Below are 12,812 nucleotides of genomic sequence, written 5' to 3'. Positions count from 1 at the left end.
ATATATTTCATATATATACATATATGTTCATATATTTCATATATGTATATATACATATATGTTCATATATATTTCATATATGTATATATACATATATGTTCATATATGTGTGTGTCATATATATACACACATATATATATATTGCTTTTGAGACAGAGTTCCTGTTGCCCAGGCTGGAGTGCAGTGGCGTAATCTTGGCTCACTGAAACCTCTCACTCCCAGGTTCAAGTGATTCTTGTGCCTTAGTCTCCCAAGTAGCTGGGATTACAGGTGCACATGTAATTTTTGTATTTTTAGTAGAGGTGGGGTTTCGCCATTTGGTTGGACTGGTCTCAAACTCCTGGCCTCAAATGATCCGCCTACCTCAGCCTCTCAAAGTGCTGGGATTACAGGCGTATAAATACCATCATTATTGATAATTACATTGATTGTGTTGCACTTGATGTATATCTGATACCTGTTTTATATATGATATATGGTAAATCTTGTATATATATTTCATACACATTAATATATTATTTAATAATTACAAAAATAATGACTATTTTATATAAGTGACTATTACTATTTGGGTAATTAATAACCTTCATTGGAGGGATGAGAAGTTTTACTACTGAGGGTCTGGTTTGATTTCCCTCTCCCACTTAAACTGGCGCTTAGGGGCGCTAGAACCAAATGGATTATTGGAGACCCAGGGGTTTGGGTCCCTGGCCTGTGTGAGATAGAGTGGAGAGCAGTTCAAGAAGCAGAGAGGCTGCTGGCTCAGATGTGCGACCTTAGCTCGAATGTGTGACATCAGACACGTCACCTGCCCTCTCTGCACCTCAGTCTCCCCATCTGGGAAGGGGTACAGTTGTCATTGTTGTGATCTATCCTAACCCTCTCTAGGGGGCAGCAGCTGGGGATGGGCTGGGGTATGAAGGAATACCTTTCCCTCCACAGGAATCAGGGCTGTCTGTATGGATTGGCGGGCAGCTGCACCCCCTGGAGAATGTGCCCCCTGCCCTGGCTGTGCTGCTCATCACTGTGGTCATCGCCTTCTTCACTGAGTTTGCCAGCAACACAGCCACCATCATCATCTTCCTGCCGGTCCTGGCAGAGCTGGTGAGGGTCCTTCTGGGGAAGAGGGGAGCACCCCTCCCCCAACACACATTCAGAAATCTTCCATCTGCCAAGGGAGCTTCACTGGGGTCTACAGTTGCCATTGCTGTCTTACAAAATACGTGAAAGTGTGTCAGAACCACAGTACAATTTTTTTAAATACTGGATGTTTTCCTTCAAAAAATGCATACATAGAGCAAGTATTTTCAAAGTGCTCCCAATTCTCTCTTTTGGGAAAATTAACCCATGGTGACATGGAGAGTTTTCTAGAACAGGTAAATTACCAAATTTGGATTAAGAAGAAGTATAAAATCTGAGTAAACAAATGGCCATAGGAGAAATTCTAATGGTAAGCAAAGCAGTAGCCTCCCTCTAAAGCATGGGTTTCAACACCGTTGATATTTGGGGCTTGATTGTTCTCTGTATGGGGCTGTCCCATGCACTACAGGGTATGCAGCGGCGTCCCTGGGCTCTGCTCACTAGAGACAAGTGGCACCTTCGTAAATCATGACAATCAAATGTCTCCTAGCATTCCCAAATATTCCCTGTTGGGGGAACAATTTCCTTCCCCCCACCCAAGTGATAACTACTGGGCTAAAAATCACCAGCCCCAGGCTGGGCTCTGCAGCTCATGCCTGTAATCCCAGCACTTTTGGAGGCTGAAGCAAGCAGATTGCTTGAACGCGGGAGTTCCAGACTAGCCTGGGCAACATGGTGAGAACCCATCTCTGCAAAAAGTACAAAAAGTTGCCAGGTTTAGTGGCAGGTGCCTGGGCAACAGAGCCAGATCCGGTCTCAAAAACAAAAACAAAATCAGCAGCCCCAGGTGGTTTGCTGGGTGAGAGCTAGCAAATTTGCAAGGAACAGAGAGTTCCCAACTCAGCTGAACTGTTCACCAGCAGAGAAAAATAGACATGGCCACTCAATTGATAGCTAGCAAAACCCTGGCCCCAAAACCAGATAAGGAGAGCCAGGGAAGAAAAAGCTGTAATTCAATCTCACCTGTAAAAAGAGATGCAAATAGCAGAATGAAACCATGATTGTATGAAAAGAACAATATATACATGATCAGGTAGCTTTTATACTAGGAGTTTTAAAAAGGAAACTATCAATATAGTTTTATATTTAAACAGATTAAAGACCAGACCATATAATTACCTTAATATAACCCACGCTGGTAAAATTAAATCAGTGATGCAAGTCAATGCTTTGTATGCAAACAGTGATGCCCCAGCACATGTACCTGCAGCACTTTGTCTTTGGTTTCTGTTTGCTTGTTTCATGCATCAATTTATCTGTGTTAGCACACAGATATACACTGTGTTATTTTTCAATGACTGGAGAATATTCCATTATAAATGGACAGTTGTTGGTTTATTTAAGCAATCTCTCTGCCCAGTGGAAATATAGGTATTTCCAGACTTTGCTGTTATTCAACAATGACGCGTCACCTGAGCTTTCTCTATGCGTCACTGATTACATCTAGAGAAATTCCTATAACTTGAGATTCCTGGGTCAAAGAGCATGTGCTTTTGAAATGTTGTTAGAGATGAGGAAATTGCCCTCCAAAGTGGCTCACCATTTTACAGCAGTATGGGGTGGGGGTCCTCAGGGAGACCTGGTGACTGAGAGAAATGGGAGTGCTAAAGGGGGTATGGGGGAGATGAGGGAGCGTAGAACCCAGCCAGGTCTGTAAGGGGCAGCTTTTGCTGGAAAATAGACTTGAAAATGCCTCATTCTTGTAAACTTTGCTTATCATCAAAATCAAAAAACATTTTACATGCAAGGGGGTGATTTTAGAGCTTTTTGAGAAAATAAATATGCTTTGGGTTGCAAAAATTCCCTAGAAGGCCCAAAAACATCCTATTTAAGTAAAATGCCAGAGAAGTGATCAATATGAATTGTAGGCGGGAGAGGTGACAAACTGGTGGCCCAGTAGCTGCGGCCAGCTCACAGAGGGGTTTGATACACACAGTCTTAGAAATTTGGGAGAGCTGCCAACAGATGCTCTCATGAGCTCTCTTTCGCACTGAAATCCAGGGATGCCCCCAACAAGAGGTATCCAGAGGCCAACTCTGGGTTGAGATTGTTTGGCTGAGGGAAGGAGCAAGCAGGGGAAGTGTTATAAAGCCCTGGTTCTCAGTGCACAGTCCTTACACCAGCAGCACCGGGGGAACATGTTAGGAATGCGGATCCTTGGGGCCCACCCCAACCTGCTGAATCAGCACTTCTGGGTGAGGTGAGGCCAGCCCTGTGGGCTTTAACCAGCCCTCCAAGTGCTTTTCTGCACTCTCACATTGGAGAAGGAGTGTTCTAGGTACATCACCGTAGCCCATCCCTGATCAAACCACGGTGTGGCCCTTGAATGTCACTAACCCTGGGAATGTTCTCTCCACCTCTCTCTCGATCTGGTTCTCTTCTTATCTGCTTGTGTCTGTTTCTGCCTATGCATGTATCTTTCTGCCTTTCTCTCTCTGTCTCTCTAACTCTGTCTTCTCACTTGTCCCTGTTGTCCTCTGCCACTCTGCCAATCTCTATGGATGTCTTTGTCTCTCTGTCTCTACGTCTTTGTGTCCCTCTTTCCAACTGCCTCTCTCTCTCTCTCTCTGTCTCTCTCTCTCTCTCTCTCTCTCGCTCGCTCGCTGTGGTCGCTCTGCGTTGGTCTCTCTCCGGGTCTCTCCCACCTTTTCTGGGCCCAGGCCATCCGCCTGAGAGTGCACCCCCTGTACCTGATGATCCCGGGCACAGTCGGCTGCTCCTTTGCCTTCATGCTCCCGGTCTCGACGCCCCCCAACTCCATCGCCTTCGCCTCTGGACACTTGCTGGTCAAAGACATGGTGAGTCTGGGCATTTCCCAGCAGAGGCCACAGGAGGTGGGTGGGCAGCAGGGGGCGGGCAAGGCCTCTATGCAGGACTCCTCCACCCTGACCCCACTCCCCCGTCTCTGAAAGGTCTTTCCGAGTGGGACGAGGAACATACATTTTAGCAGAGACTCTGGGATGATTCTTGCACTTAGACAGTCTCAGGAAACACTGCCTTAGTGACTAGTTTCCAAAATTTGCTCCAGGGACAAGGGACTCCCCCCTCCCTCTGGACCCCACTTCGTGCTCACGATCTTTAGGAGAGAGAAGCAGCAGGCACACCCTGGGACTCGGGTGGGCCTCAGTGCTCAGCCAGCTGGGAAGGAGACAGGAGCTGAGGACTGTAGCAGTGGGAGGGCCCCACCAGCTTTCAGCACGGCCGGGTCACTGGCAATATGTTTCCTCCCCCGGAAGGTCCCTGCTGAACCAGCTCCTCCCTTCCCACTCCTGACTCCTGCAGCCTTTTCCCTCTCCACTGGCTTTGCAAATAACCCTTCCAAAGCTGTCAAAGCCAAGAAGGGCAACCTGCTTAACCCATTCACGATGCAGGCCCTCCAGGCACAAGACCCCTGCAGGACGCATGGGGAGAGAGAGCAAGAGTGGGAGCGAGGCAGAAAGGGAGACACAGAGCAGGCAGAGAAGAGAGGAGACAGAGACGCTCATTAGTTTGTTTATTGATTGCAGCAGTATTTACTGAGTGCATTCTATGTTCCAGCCACTGGGGGCACTGCAGAGTGGGAGAGACACCGATCTGCCTCCAAGGAGGGTGCTTTCTATTGGTGGAGACAGGCGTCAACAAGTGCAGCAGATTTTCTTAAATTATGTAAATTTCAATATTGCTAGGTGCTCAGAAGGAAATAAAGCATGAGGAAGTGTAAGAGGACGAAGGAGAGGGGTGGCAGGGAAGCCCTCTCCAGGAAGGTGACACGGGAGCTGATCATGGGAAGCAGCCAGCCTCGCAAAGTAAAAGGGGAAGAGCAGTCCCAACGGAGGGCGTAGCAAGTGCAAAGGCCTGGAAGTGAGGAATAGCAATGAGTGCTCCAGAAATTCAGGGCCGGGAGGCTGGGGTGGCTGCAGTGGAGTTGGGGAAGGATGAGGTTGGGGAACAGCGGGGGCAGGGCAGAGTTGGTATCTTATTCAAACCACAGTGAGGACCCTCAGTAAGCAGGGCAATGATGTGATTTCACTTCTGTCTGTAGAAGATCATTTTGGCTGCTGGCTGGAGTGGATCGTTAGGGTGGGAGGGACAAGTGTGGAAGCAGGGAGGCTCCTTAGAGAAAAAGACTGCGAGGGCAGCATTGCGAACAGCACAGATTTGGAGAACAAAGACAGCCAGAGAAATGGAGAGTCCCCAAGAGGTAGAGACTTGCAAGAGATGTGGAGGGATACAAGGGGCACCCCCGGTCAGTCAGTCCAGGGCAGGGATGGCCCACCTGCAGGTTTGTTCCTCAGAGTGATGAATTAGGCGTTAATTAAATAGCTAACATGGGACTAGAAAGAATTTCGAGCCCTGGCAAAAGGAGACCCAATCCTCTCCCAGTTTCCCCAACGTGTTGGCCAGGCTCTCTCTAATCCTCCGAAGGTGCCGGGGCTTCCACCTCTGTGCCCTCAGAAGAGAGGCAGGACAGCACACGCAGTATGTCCCCCACCCGTCCATGGTAATATTTATTTAACACCTTTTCTAAATCAGCTTGACATTTAAAAAAAAACTTAAGAATATTCCAGAAGAAATGTTTCCAGCGCATCCATAGTGCAAAACCGGTATTATTAATATATGCCATGGCATAAAAATAAATGTAAAGCGGCAAAAACAAAAGAATTAAGCCCTCCCTGATAGCAGCGGCCTGGAGAAGGTTCTGGGCCTCTCCTTGTTAAAAGGGCAACTGACAGAAACAGAGAAGGGCTGAAGCCATGGTGGCCCCTGTGAACCCCAAAAATCTGAGAAGGTCTCAGTAAATTTAGGAAGTTTATTTTGCCTAAGTTAAGGACGCACACCCATGACACAGCTTCAGGAGGTCCTGATGGCATGTGCCCAAGGAGGGTGGAGCACAGCTTGATTTTATACATTTTAGGGAGGCATGAGACATCAATCAACATATGTAAGATGAACATTGGTTTGGTCTGGAAACAACTCAAAGAGGGGAGGGGGCTACCAGAGACAAATGGTTGCATTATTTTGAGTCTCTGATGAGCCTTTCCAAAGAAGTCAATCAGATATGCATTCATCTCAGTGAGGAGAGGGATGACTGAATAGAATGGGAGGCAGGTTGGCCCTAAGTAGTTCCCAGTTTAACTTTTTTCTTTAGCTTAGTGATTTGGGGGCCCCAAGATTCATTTTTCTATCACACCCCTAAGTGAGACTTTCTCTGGGGGGAATAGACAGACAGAGAATTAGAAAGGAAGTAACTGTCTCACCAAGTGATTCAGGCTGGGCTATGTGAAGGCGGGGCAACCAGAAGACCCAGGTGGGAAAACAGGGATTTTCAGCCCAGGGTGGACTGAATGGTCTAAGAGGCCAGCCAGGGTGGGGAGCAGATGGGCACATCTAAGAGGCCAACCAGGGTGGGAAGCAGATGGGCACATCCTCCACTGACAGAAGAAAAATGCTTCCCAATGGACAAAGGTAACCTTGACTAGGACTGCCTGACTGGACTGGACCTGAAGTGTATGTGTGTGTGTGTCTGTATATATGTGTACTTATGTGTGTTTGTACATGCATGTGTGTGTGTATATGTGTGTGGGATGGGGGTATTTAGTGATCAGACAAGATTATTTTAGGTGACCTTGGGCAAGTCAACTTCTCTAGGTCTCATTTTCCTCTTCTATACAATGGGGATTAATAAGAATCACCTTTGTAAGGTTGCTTTCTGGGTTAAATGGCATAACCCTATGACAACTGCATAGCACACAGTGCCTGGAACATAGAGGCCATCAATGAATGGGGACATTTGCAGCTCTTTGAGTGACAGCCTAGGGTAGTATAAAGATTGAAGAGTCCCAGGCATTGACCAACCTGGGTCTGTGTCCTGGCTCCATCACTTCCTGGCTATGCGATCTTGGGTGAGTGACTTCCTGTCTCTGAGTCTGAATGTTTCCATCTGTATGGTGGGTCAGGTGCTGACCCCTCCCTCTGTCTGGGCTCTATTTCAGGTGCGGACAGGCCTCTTGATGAACCTGATGGGTGTCCTGCTGCTCAGTTTGGCTATGAATACCTGGGCACAGACCATCTTCCAGCTGGGCACCTTCCCGGACTGGGCTGATATGCACTCGGTTAATGTCACAGCATTGCCACCCACCTTGGCCAACGACACATTTCGGACCCTCTGAGTCCCCCTGGGGGACTCCCTTGAGGCTGAACCCTCTCAAAGGGCTGTCACCATCACCTGCTGCTAGGACACTACAAAGCAATCAAATAATTCTTTTCTTTAATCCAATATGCGGCAAGCAAGGGTGACCTCCAGTGGCCCACTCGGGTCCACCAGCCATTATCTAGGACACTTTCTGTCTCTCTCATGAAGTTCAAAGCCCAGATATCTCTCAGATCTGCTGCCTGAGAAATAAGCTCCTTTATCAGTGAGCTGTTTTATCATTACGATGCAAGAGAGCCCAGTTTCACCAACAGTGAGCAAATCTGGCATCGTGTTTGTCTCGTACAGTTGGGATGGGAGGCCATTCATTCCCATGGGCACAGCTGACATCATCCCCCAGTGATTACTTTCAGTTGCACTGGAGAGACCACCTTGCCTGTATCACTTTCATGGGCTGCAGTGTTCCAACCGAGTTGTTCCAGCTGTTCACAACCAATGTGTGATTTTGCTTAGTTGGTGCCCATTCTGCACCAGTTGTTTTACCCCTGCCAATAACCAGCAGTCAGAGATTCTTTTTTAATCCTTGGAGACAGGGAAAGGGACAAATAGCTTTCCAAGGACATGAGACTGTGCAAAGCCTCTTTGCTGTTTCTCTGGGCTCCTAAGCATACCAGGGGAAGTTCTAGAAACCTCAGCTAACATCTTGACCCGAGAGATTTAGGATTCTCCTGTTTCTTCTGGGTCAGTTTGGCCATAATTCTGGGGTCACGCCAGGCCTGGGCCCTGCCCTCCCATGGGGTGACTCATGACCCCTCCAGCCAGGACCCTCCTACATGTGGTCCCCAGAGGCCTCTGTGGCTGCAAGGCAGTCAGTTGCTGCTTGTCCCAGCAGGTGGCCTTGATCTCTCCACACACCACCTTAAGTGGTAAGCATGTTTAGTTATCAAAGGCCCCATTTGTCAGGGGTGAGAGAAAAGTCAAAAGATAGATTGGGGACTTGTAAAAGGCCGGGGTAAAATGTCTCAGGCAAGCAAAAGATTGTCCCCTTCTACATATGGGTAAAACTGAGACATCCCCTTGAGCCCGAGGCTGGAAGGGGTGTCTGCCTTCAAGGGTTAATCCCTCTTTGTTCCAAGCAGAAGCATTCCGGCATGCCAGTGAAGAGCACAGGCCCTCAGTGTCTGCTGAACGGAATGGCCTAGCGTTAGCCCACATCAGAAAAGACACTAGCCCAAGGGCCCTGAATCGTCACACTTCCCTTTCCTAAGCCTCTGAGGGTGGAGATTCCCCTAGGAGCGCTTGGCCAGCTGGGAAGGCAGCACCCAGCTGTACTTGTTGTTGATACAGCATAAGTGAATCATGGGCATTTCCCTGAGAGCAGTGGGAGAGGCCCTCTGAGTCGGAGGTTGAGCTCCACCTCCTTTCCAAGTGAGCACTCAGTGCTGAATCACAGTTACAACCCACTGGGGCTGGCGGGAGGTACGTTGTATGGGACTGGAAGCAAGAGGTTCATTCAAAGAGAAACTCCTGGGATTTGTAACCAGATGAATTATGATTTCAAAGACTTCTGATCAAAAATACTGTGAAATAAAGAATGTTAATCAACATTGGACCTGGAGATGATCTGCCTTTCTGAACCTAAGAGAGCTTCAAAGCCCCAGATTCCTGGGCTGGGGATTCCACAGAGTTGACCTGTCAGATTTTCAACTGCTCTTCCCTCCCCTCTCCAGCCACATACTCAAACTCTCCTGCCTCAGGGCCTTTGCACATGCTGTTCCCTCTGCCTAGAACACTCTGCTCCCAAATATATGTCTGGTTCCCCGACTCACTTTATTCAAGTCCCTGCTCAGGTGTCACCTTCCCTGAGAGGCTTCCCTGACCTCCTGTCTAAAATATCACCCTCATTACTCTCCACCCCCTTACTCTGTTATATTTTCTCCTTAATAGTTAGGACACTGTATAACTTATTTTCTTATTATCTTCTTCTCCCTCTAGAAGATACATTTATGAAAATACAAATGACTTTTTTTTTTTTTTTTTTGCTGCTGTAACTCCAGTTCCTAGAACGATTTCCAGCACATAGCAAGTGTTCAGTAAATATTTGCTGCTTGAGTCTGCACCAAAATTAACAAGAAAGCCATCTTGCCCTCTGATCTGGGGTCTGTTTTGTTCATTACTTTGTTCACTCCTTCTTCCATTTATTCATTCAATAAACATTTATTGGGAACCTGTCATATTCTTGTTCATTGTCCCGCCCACATGGAACTTACATGCTGGCAGGGGAGACAGGCAATAGGAAAATAAACAAATAAGTCATGGGTTATGATGCCGGCTAAGAAGAAAATGGCCAAGATGTTAAAGTGACTCAGAGGTTACTTTAGCCAGGGTGGTTGGGGAGGACTTCTCTGAGGAGGTGGCATTAGATTGAGACCTGAAGGAGTCAGCCAGATGCTCATGGCAATGCGGGAGGAAGGGAGAAGGTGGGAGCGATGGGGAGTCCCTGGGGAGAACATTCCAGAAAGGGGGACTGCAAGTGCAGAGGTTCAGATGAGCAGATTGCTTCACTTAGCCAGGTGCTCTGAGCTGGAACTTTGTGGCATTTGGACATCTAGAGTCTGCCTCTTTTGGCTGGTTACCAGGCCTCTCTGCAGCTTTCCTGAGAAGGCATCCTAGCTTGCTCTGACCGGATGTTACTCGGTCCTTGAAACCTGAAGGGCTTTGCCATTCTTAGTGAAAAAGATCTGCAGGCAGAAGGCAGCAGCACCATTATGGTGTGCTCATGGCAGTGTGGGAACAAGGAGATGGCAGGGCTGGTACAGAGTCATTGGAATACACCAAGGGCTCATGTCCAGAAGATATGCGGAGCACCCCAACTCAGAAAAGACAAACAAAACGAACAAAACCTTGCTTTTGTTATCTGTGACTGCGTAACAAACCATCCCCAAACTTAGAACTTTGAAACAGCAACTTCTCGGCTCACGTTTCTGCGTTTGGACAGAGCTCTCTCTGCAGGGATGGCATTGTCTCTGTCCCATGAGCTGGGAGCTTTGCTAGGGCTGGAAGGTCTGCAATGGCCGCTGACACTTCAGGGTCTCTCTTCACGTGGCTTCTCCAGGAGTCTATCCTGGACCTCCTTACATGATAGTGGCCTTCAAGAACGACAAAAATCGAAGCTAAAAGACCTCTAAGGGCAGGATGTGGAAGTCTAAGGATGTCAATTCTGCCAAATTCTATTGGTCAAAGTAGCCCACAGGATTGCCCTGGTTCAAGGGGAGGGAAACAGACTCCAGCCCTTGATGGTAGGGGCAACATCCACCAGGGAGGGGAGGGACAGTGGGCTGCCATGTTTGGAAGCCACTTACCATAGGTCCCAAGGGAAAAGTGGACAAAAGGTGTGACATGTCATCCTGAAAAGAGATATCTACCTAGCCAACAGGATCATGAAGAGATACCCAAACCTACGTGTTTATAATTTTGCAGGAAAATGCAAATTAAAAGAAATTCAACAACATGCCAATCAGACTGGGAAAAATAAGAAAAGCAGACAATAAGTCCTGGTAGGATACAAGGAAACAGAAACCCCGTCAGCCCGGCCAGCAACTTGGAAGTAATTAGGGGTATTCATTATCTGTATTTCCTATGACCGAGAAAACTACCCCATGGGTCCTAAGGAGACAGTGTCAAAGGATATTTGTGCCATGGTTGTTTGAGGCCACCAAGGTGACCATCACCGGGGGAGTATTGAAATAAAATATAAAGGAAATACGCTAAGGAAAACACAGGAACACGTAGAAGTGATGAACTACAGGTACACAGAGTGACCGGTTACACACAGACATATTCCAGTATGGGTGTCAAACAGATACAGAGTCAAGTAGGTGGAGAAATGGAGGTGGTGATGGTAGTTGTAAAAAAGAGATGAAATAACAGTCACTAAACAAGGAGTCAATAAGCCTCATTGGAATCCTGGCTCCATCTCTAACACGCTGTGTGACCTTGAGCAGATGTCTTTACTATTTTTTCTTTTTTTTTGAGACTGGATCTTGCTCTGTAGCCCAGGCTGGAGTGTGGTGTGCAATTATAGCTCACTGTAACCTTGAACTCCTGGGCTCAAGTGATCCTCCCACCTTAGCCTACTGAGTGAAAAGGACTACAGGTGTGCACCACCACGCCTGGCTTATTTTCTTATTTTTTCTGGAGACAGGGTCTTGCTATGTTGCCTAGGCTGGTCTCAAACTCCTGGCCTCAAGCAGTCCTCCTGCTTTTGCCTCCCAAAGCACTGGGATTACAGGCACGAGCCACCGCACCTGGCCTACTATTTTGGATTTCGATTTTTTCATCTGAGAAATGAGAGCACGTGGGGGAGTCTCAAGAGGAAGTAGAAAGCATGCAAACTAGCTAATTTGTGGAGAGTATAGTGAAAGGTCAAGTTACAAGGTGAGCAGAGAGTAGGGGGACCACAGGAAAAATGTGGGACCCCAGTGCTGAGAAATCAGGGAGCGAGAAGTGGAGGAGCACCTCCCAGCCCAAGGCCTTAAGGGAGCAAGCTCCCTGATGGGATCTGGGTCCAGGGACACAGCTGGCTTTTGGTGACTGCAGGAAGGGGAGGGCTCTTCCTCTCCTCCATCCCTCAGCTCTTCTGCTGGGGAGTCAGGGCTCCTTAGAGAAACCAACAAACAGGGTGTGCATGCATGTGTGTGTGTGTGTGTGTGTGTGTGTTTCTTATCAAGAGAGAAGAAGAAAGATTTCTTTTAGGAATTGACTCACACCATTGTGGAGGCTTAGCAAGTCCAAAATCTGATGGGGAGACCAGTAGGCTGGAGAGCCAAGAAAGTGCTGCAGTTGGAACCTGAAGGCTGCCTGCTGCAGAGAGTCCTCTTGCTCAGGGAGGGTCAGTCTGTTGCAGTATTCAGGCCTCCTACTAATGGATGAGACCCACTCACGTTCTGAAGGGTGATCCGCCCTACTCAAAACCCACTTACTCAAATGGTCATCTCATCTCAAAGCATACTTACAGAAACATCAAGAGTGATGCATAACTAAATCTCTAGGCACCACAGCCCAGCCAGCTTGACACATGAAATTTTATGTGTTGCACCGACAGGAGCCAGAATGCAAGCGGGGCTTTGATGCAGCCTGTCCAGGTCCACCTCCCGGATGCAGGGCAGGGAGGAGGAGCATGGGGAGGGGTCTGGAGAAACAAGCTTTGAGAAGAGTATGGCACAAAGGGTTGAGACATCAGAGCTTGAAATCTGGTGCCAGCCCTCAGCCAAGTTTTGTTTGTCCTCTTCCCAATGAGGTTTTTTTTTAACTTTTATTTTATTTTATTTTTTTTGAGACAGGGTCTTGCTCTGCAGCCCAGGCTGGAGTGCACTGGCCTGGTGTGATCTCAGCTCACTGTAACCCTCATGTCCCAGGCTCAGGTGATCCTCCCACCTCAGCCTCCAGAGTAGCTGGAAGTGCACACCATCATGCCCAACTAATTTTTCTGTTCTTAGTGGAGATGGTGTTTCTCCATGTTGCCCAGGCTGGTCTTAGACTC

The 12,812-nt window shown here is 47.9% G+C and overlaps 1 protein-coding gene across 3 annotated transcripts in view; it reads left to right on the top strand.

Annotated features, from left to right (window-relative positions):
* Positions 1–9,497, top strand: part of SLC13A3 (solute carrier family 13 member 3) — a 106,971-nt gene extending 97,474 nt beyond the window's left edge. For 2 of the 3 annotated variants that reach the window (XM_017944758.3, XM_017944757.2), the window contains exons 11-13: positions 943–1,104; positions 3,801–3,938; positions 7,113–8,882. In XM_017944758.3, the coding sequence (XP_017800247.1) occupies positions 943–1,104; positions 3,801–3,938; positions 7,113–7,289 (477 nt within the window). In that variant the 3' untranslated portion in view covers positions 7,290–8,882. Of the gene's footprint in view, positions 1–942; positions 1,105–3,800; positions 3,939–7,112 lie in introns of all 3 variants that reach the window. The other variant, XM_003904652.5, reaches the window with a different exon arrangement.
* Positions 9,498–12,812: the final 3,315 nt, after the last annotated feature.

This window comes from Papio anubis, chromosome 16 (assembly GCF_008728515.1).
Source record: "Papio anubis isolate 15944 chromosome 16, Panubis1.0, whole genome shotgun sequence".
NCBI lineage: Eukaryota > Metazoa > Chordata > Mammalia > Primates > Cercopithecidae > Papio > Papio anubis.
The sequence above is the reverse complement of the archived record's forward strand: the minus strand, read 5'-3'. Positions and strand labels throughout refer to the sequence as shown.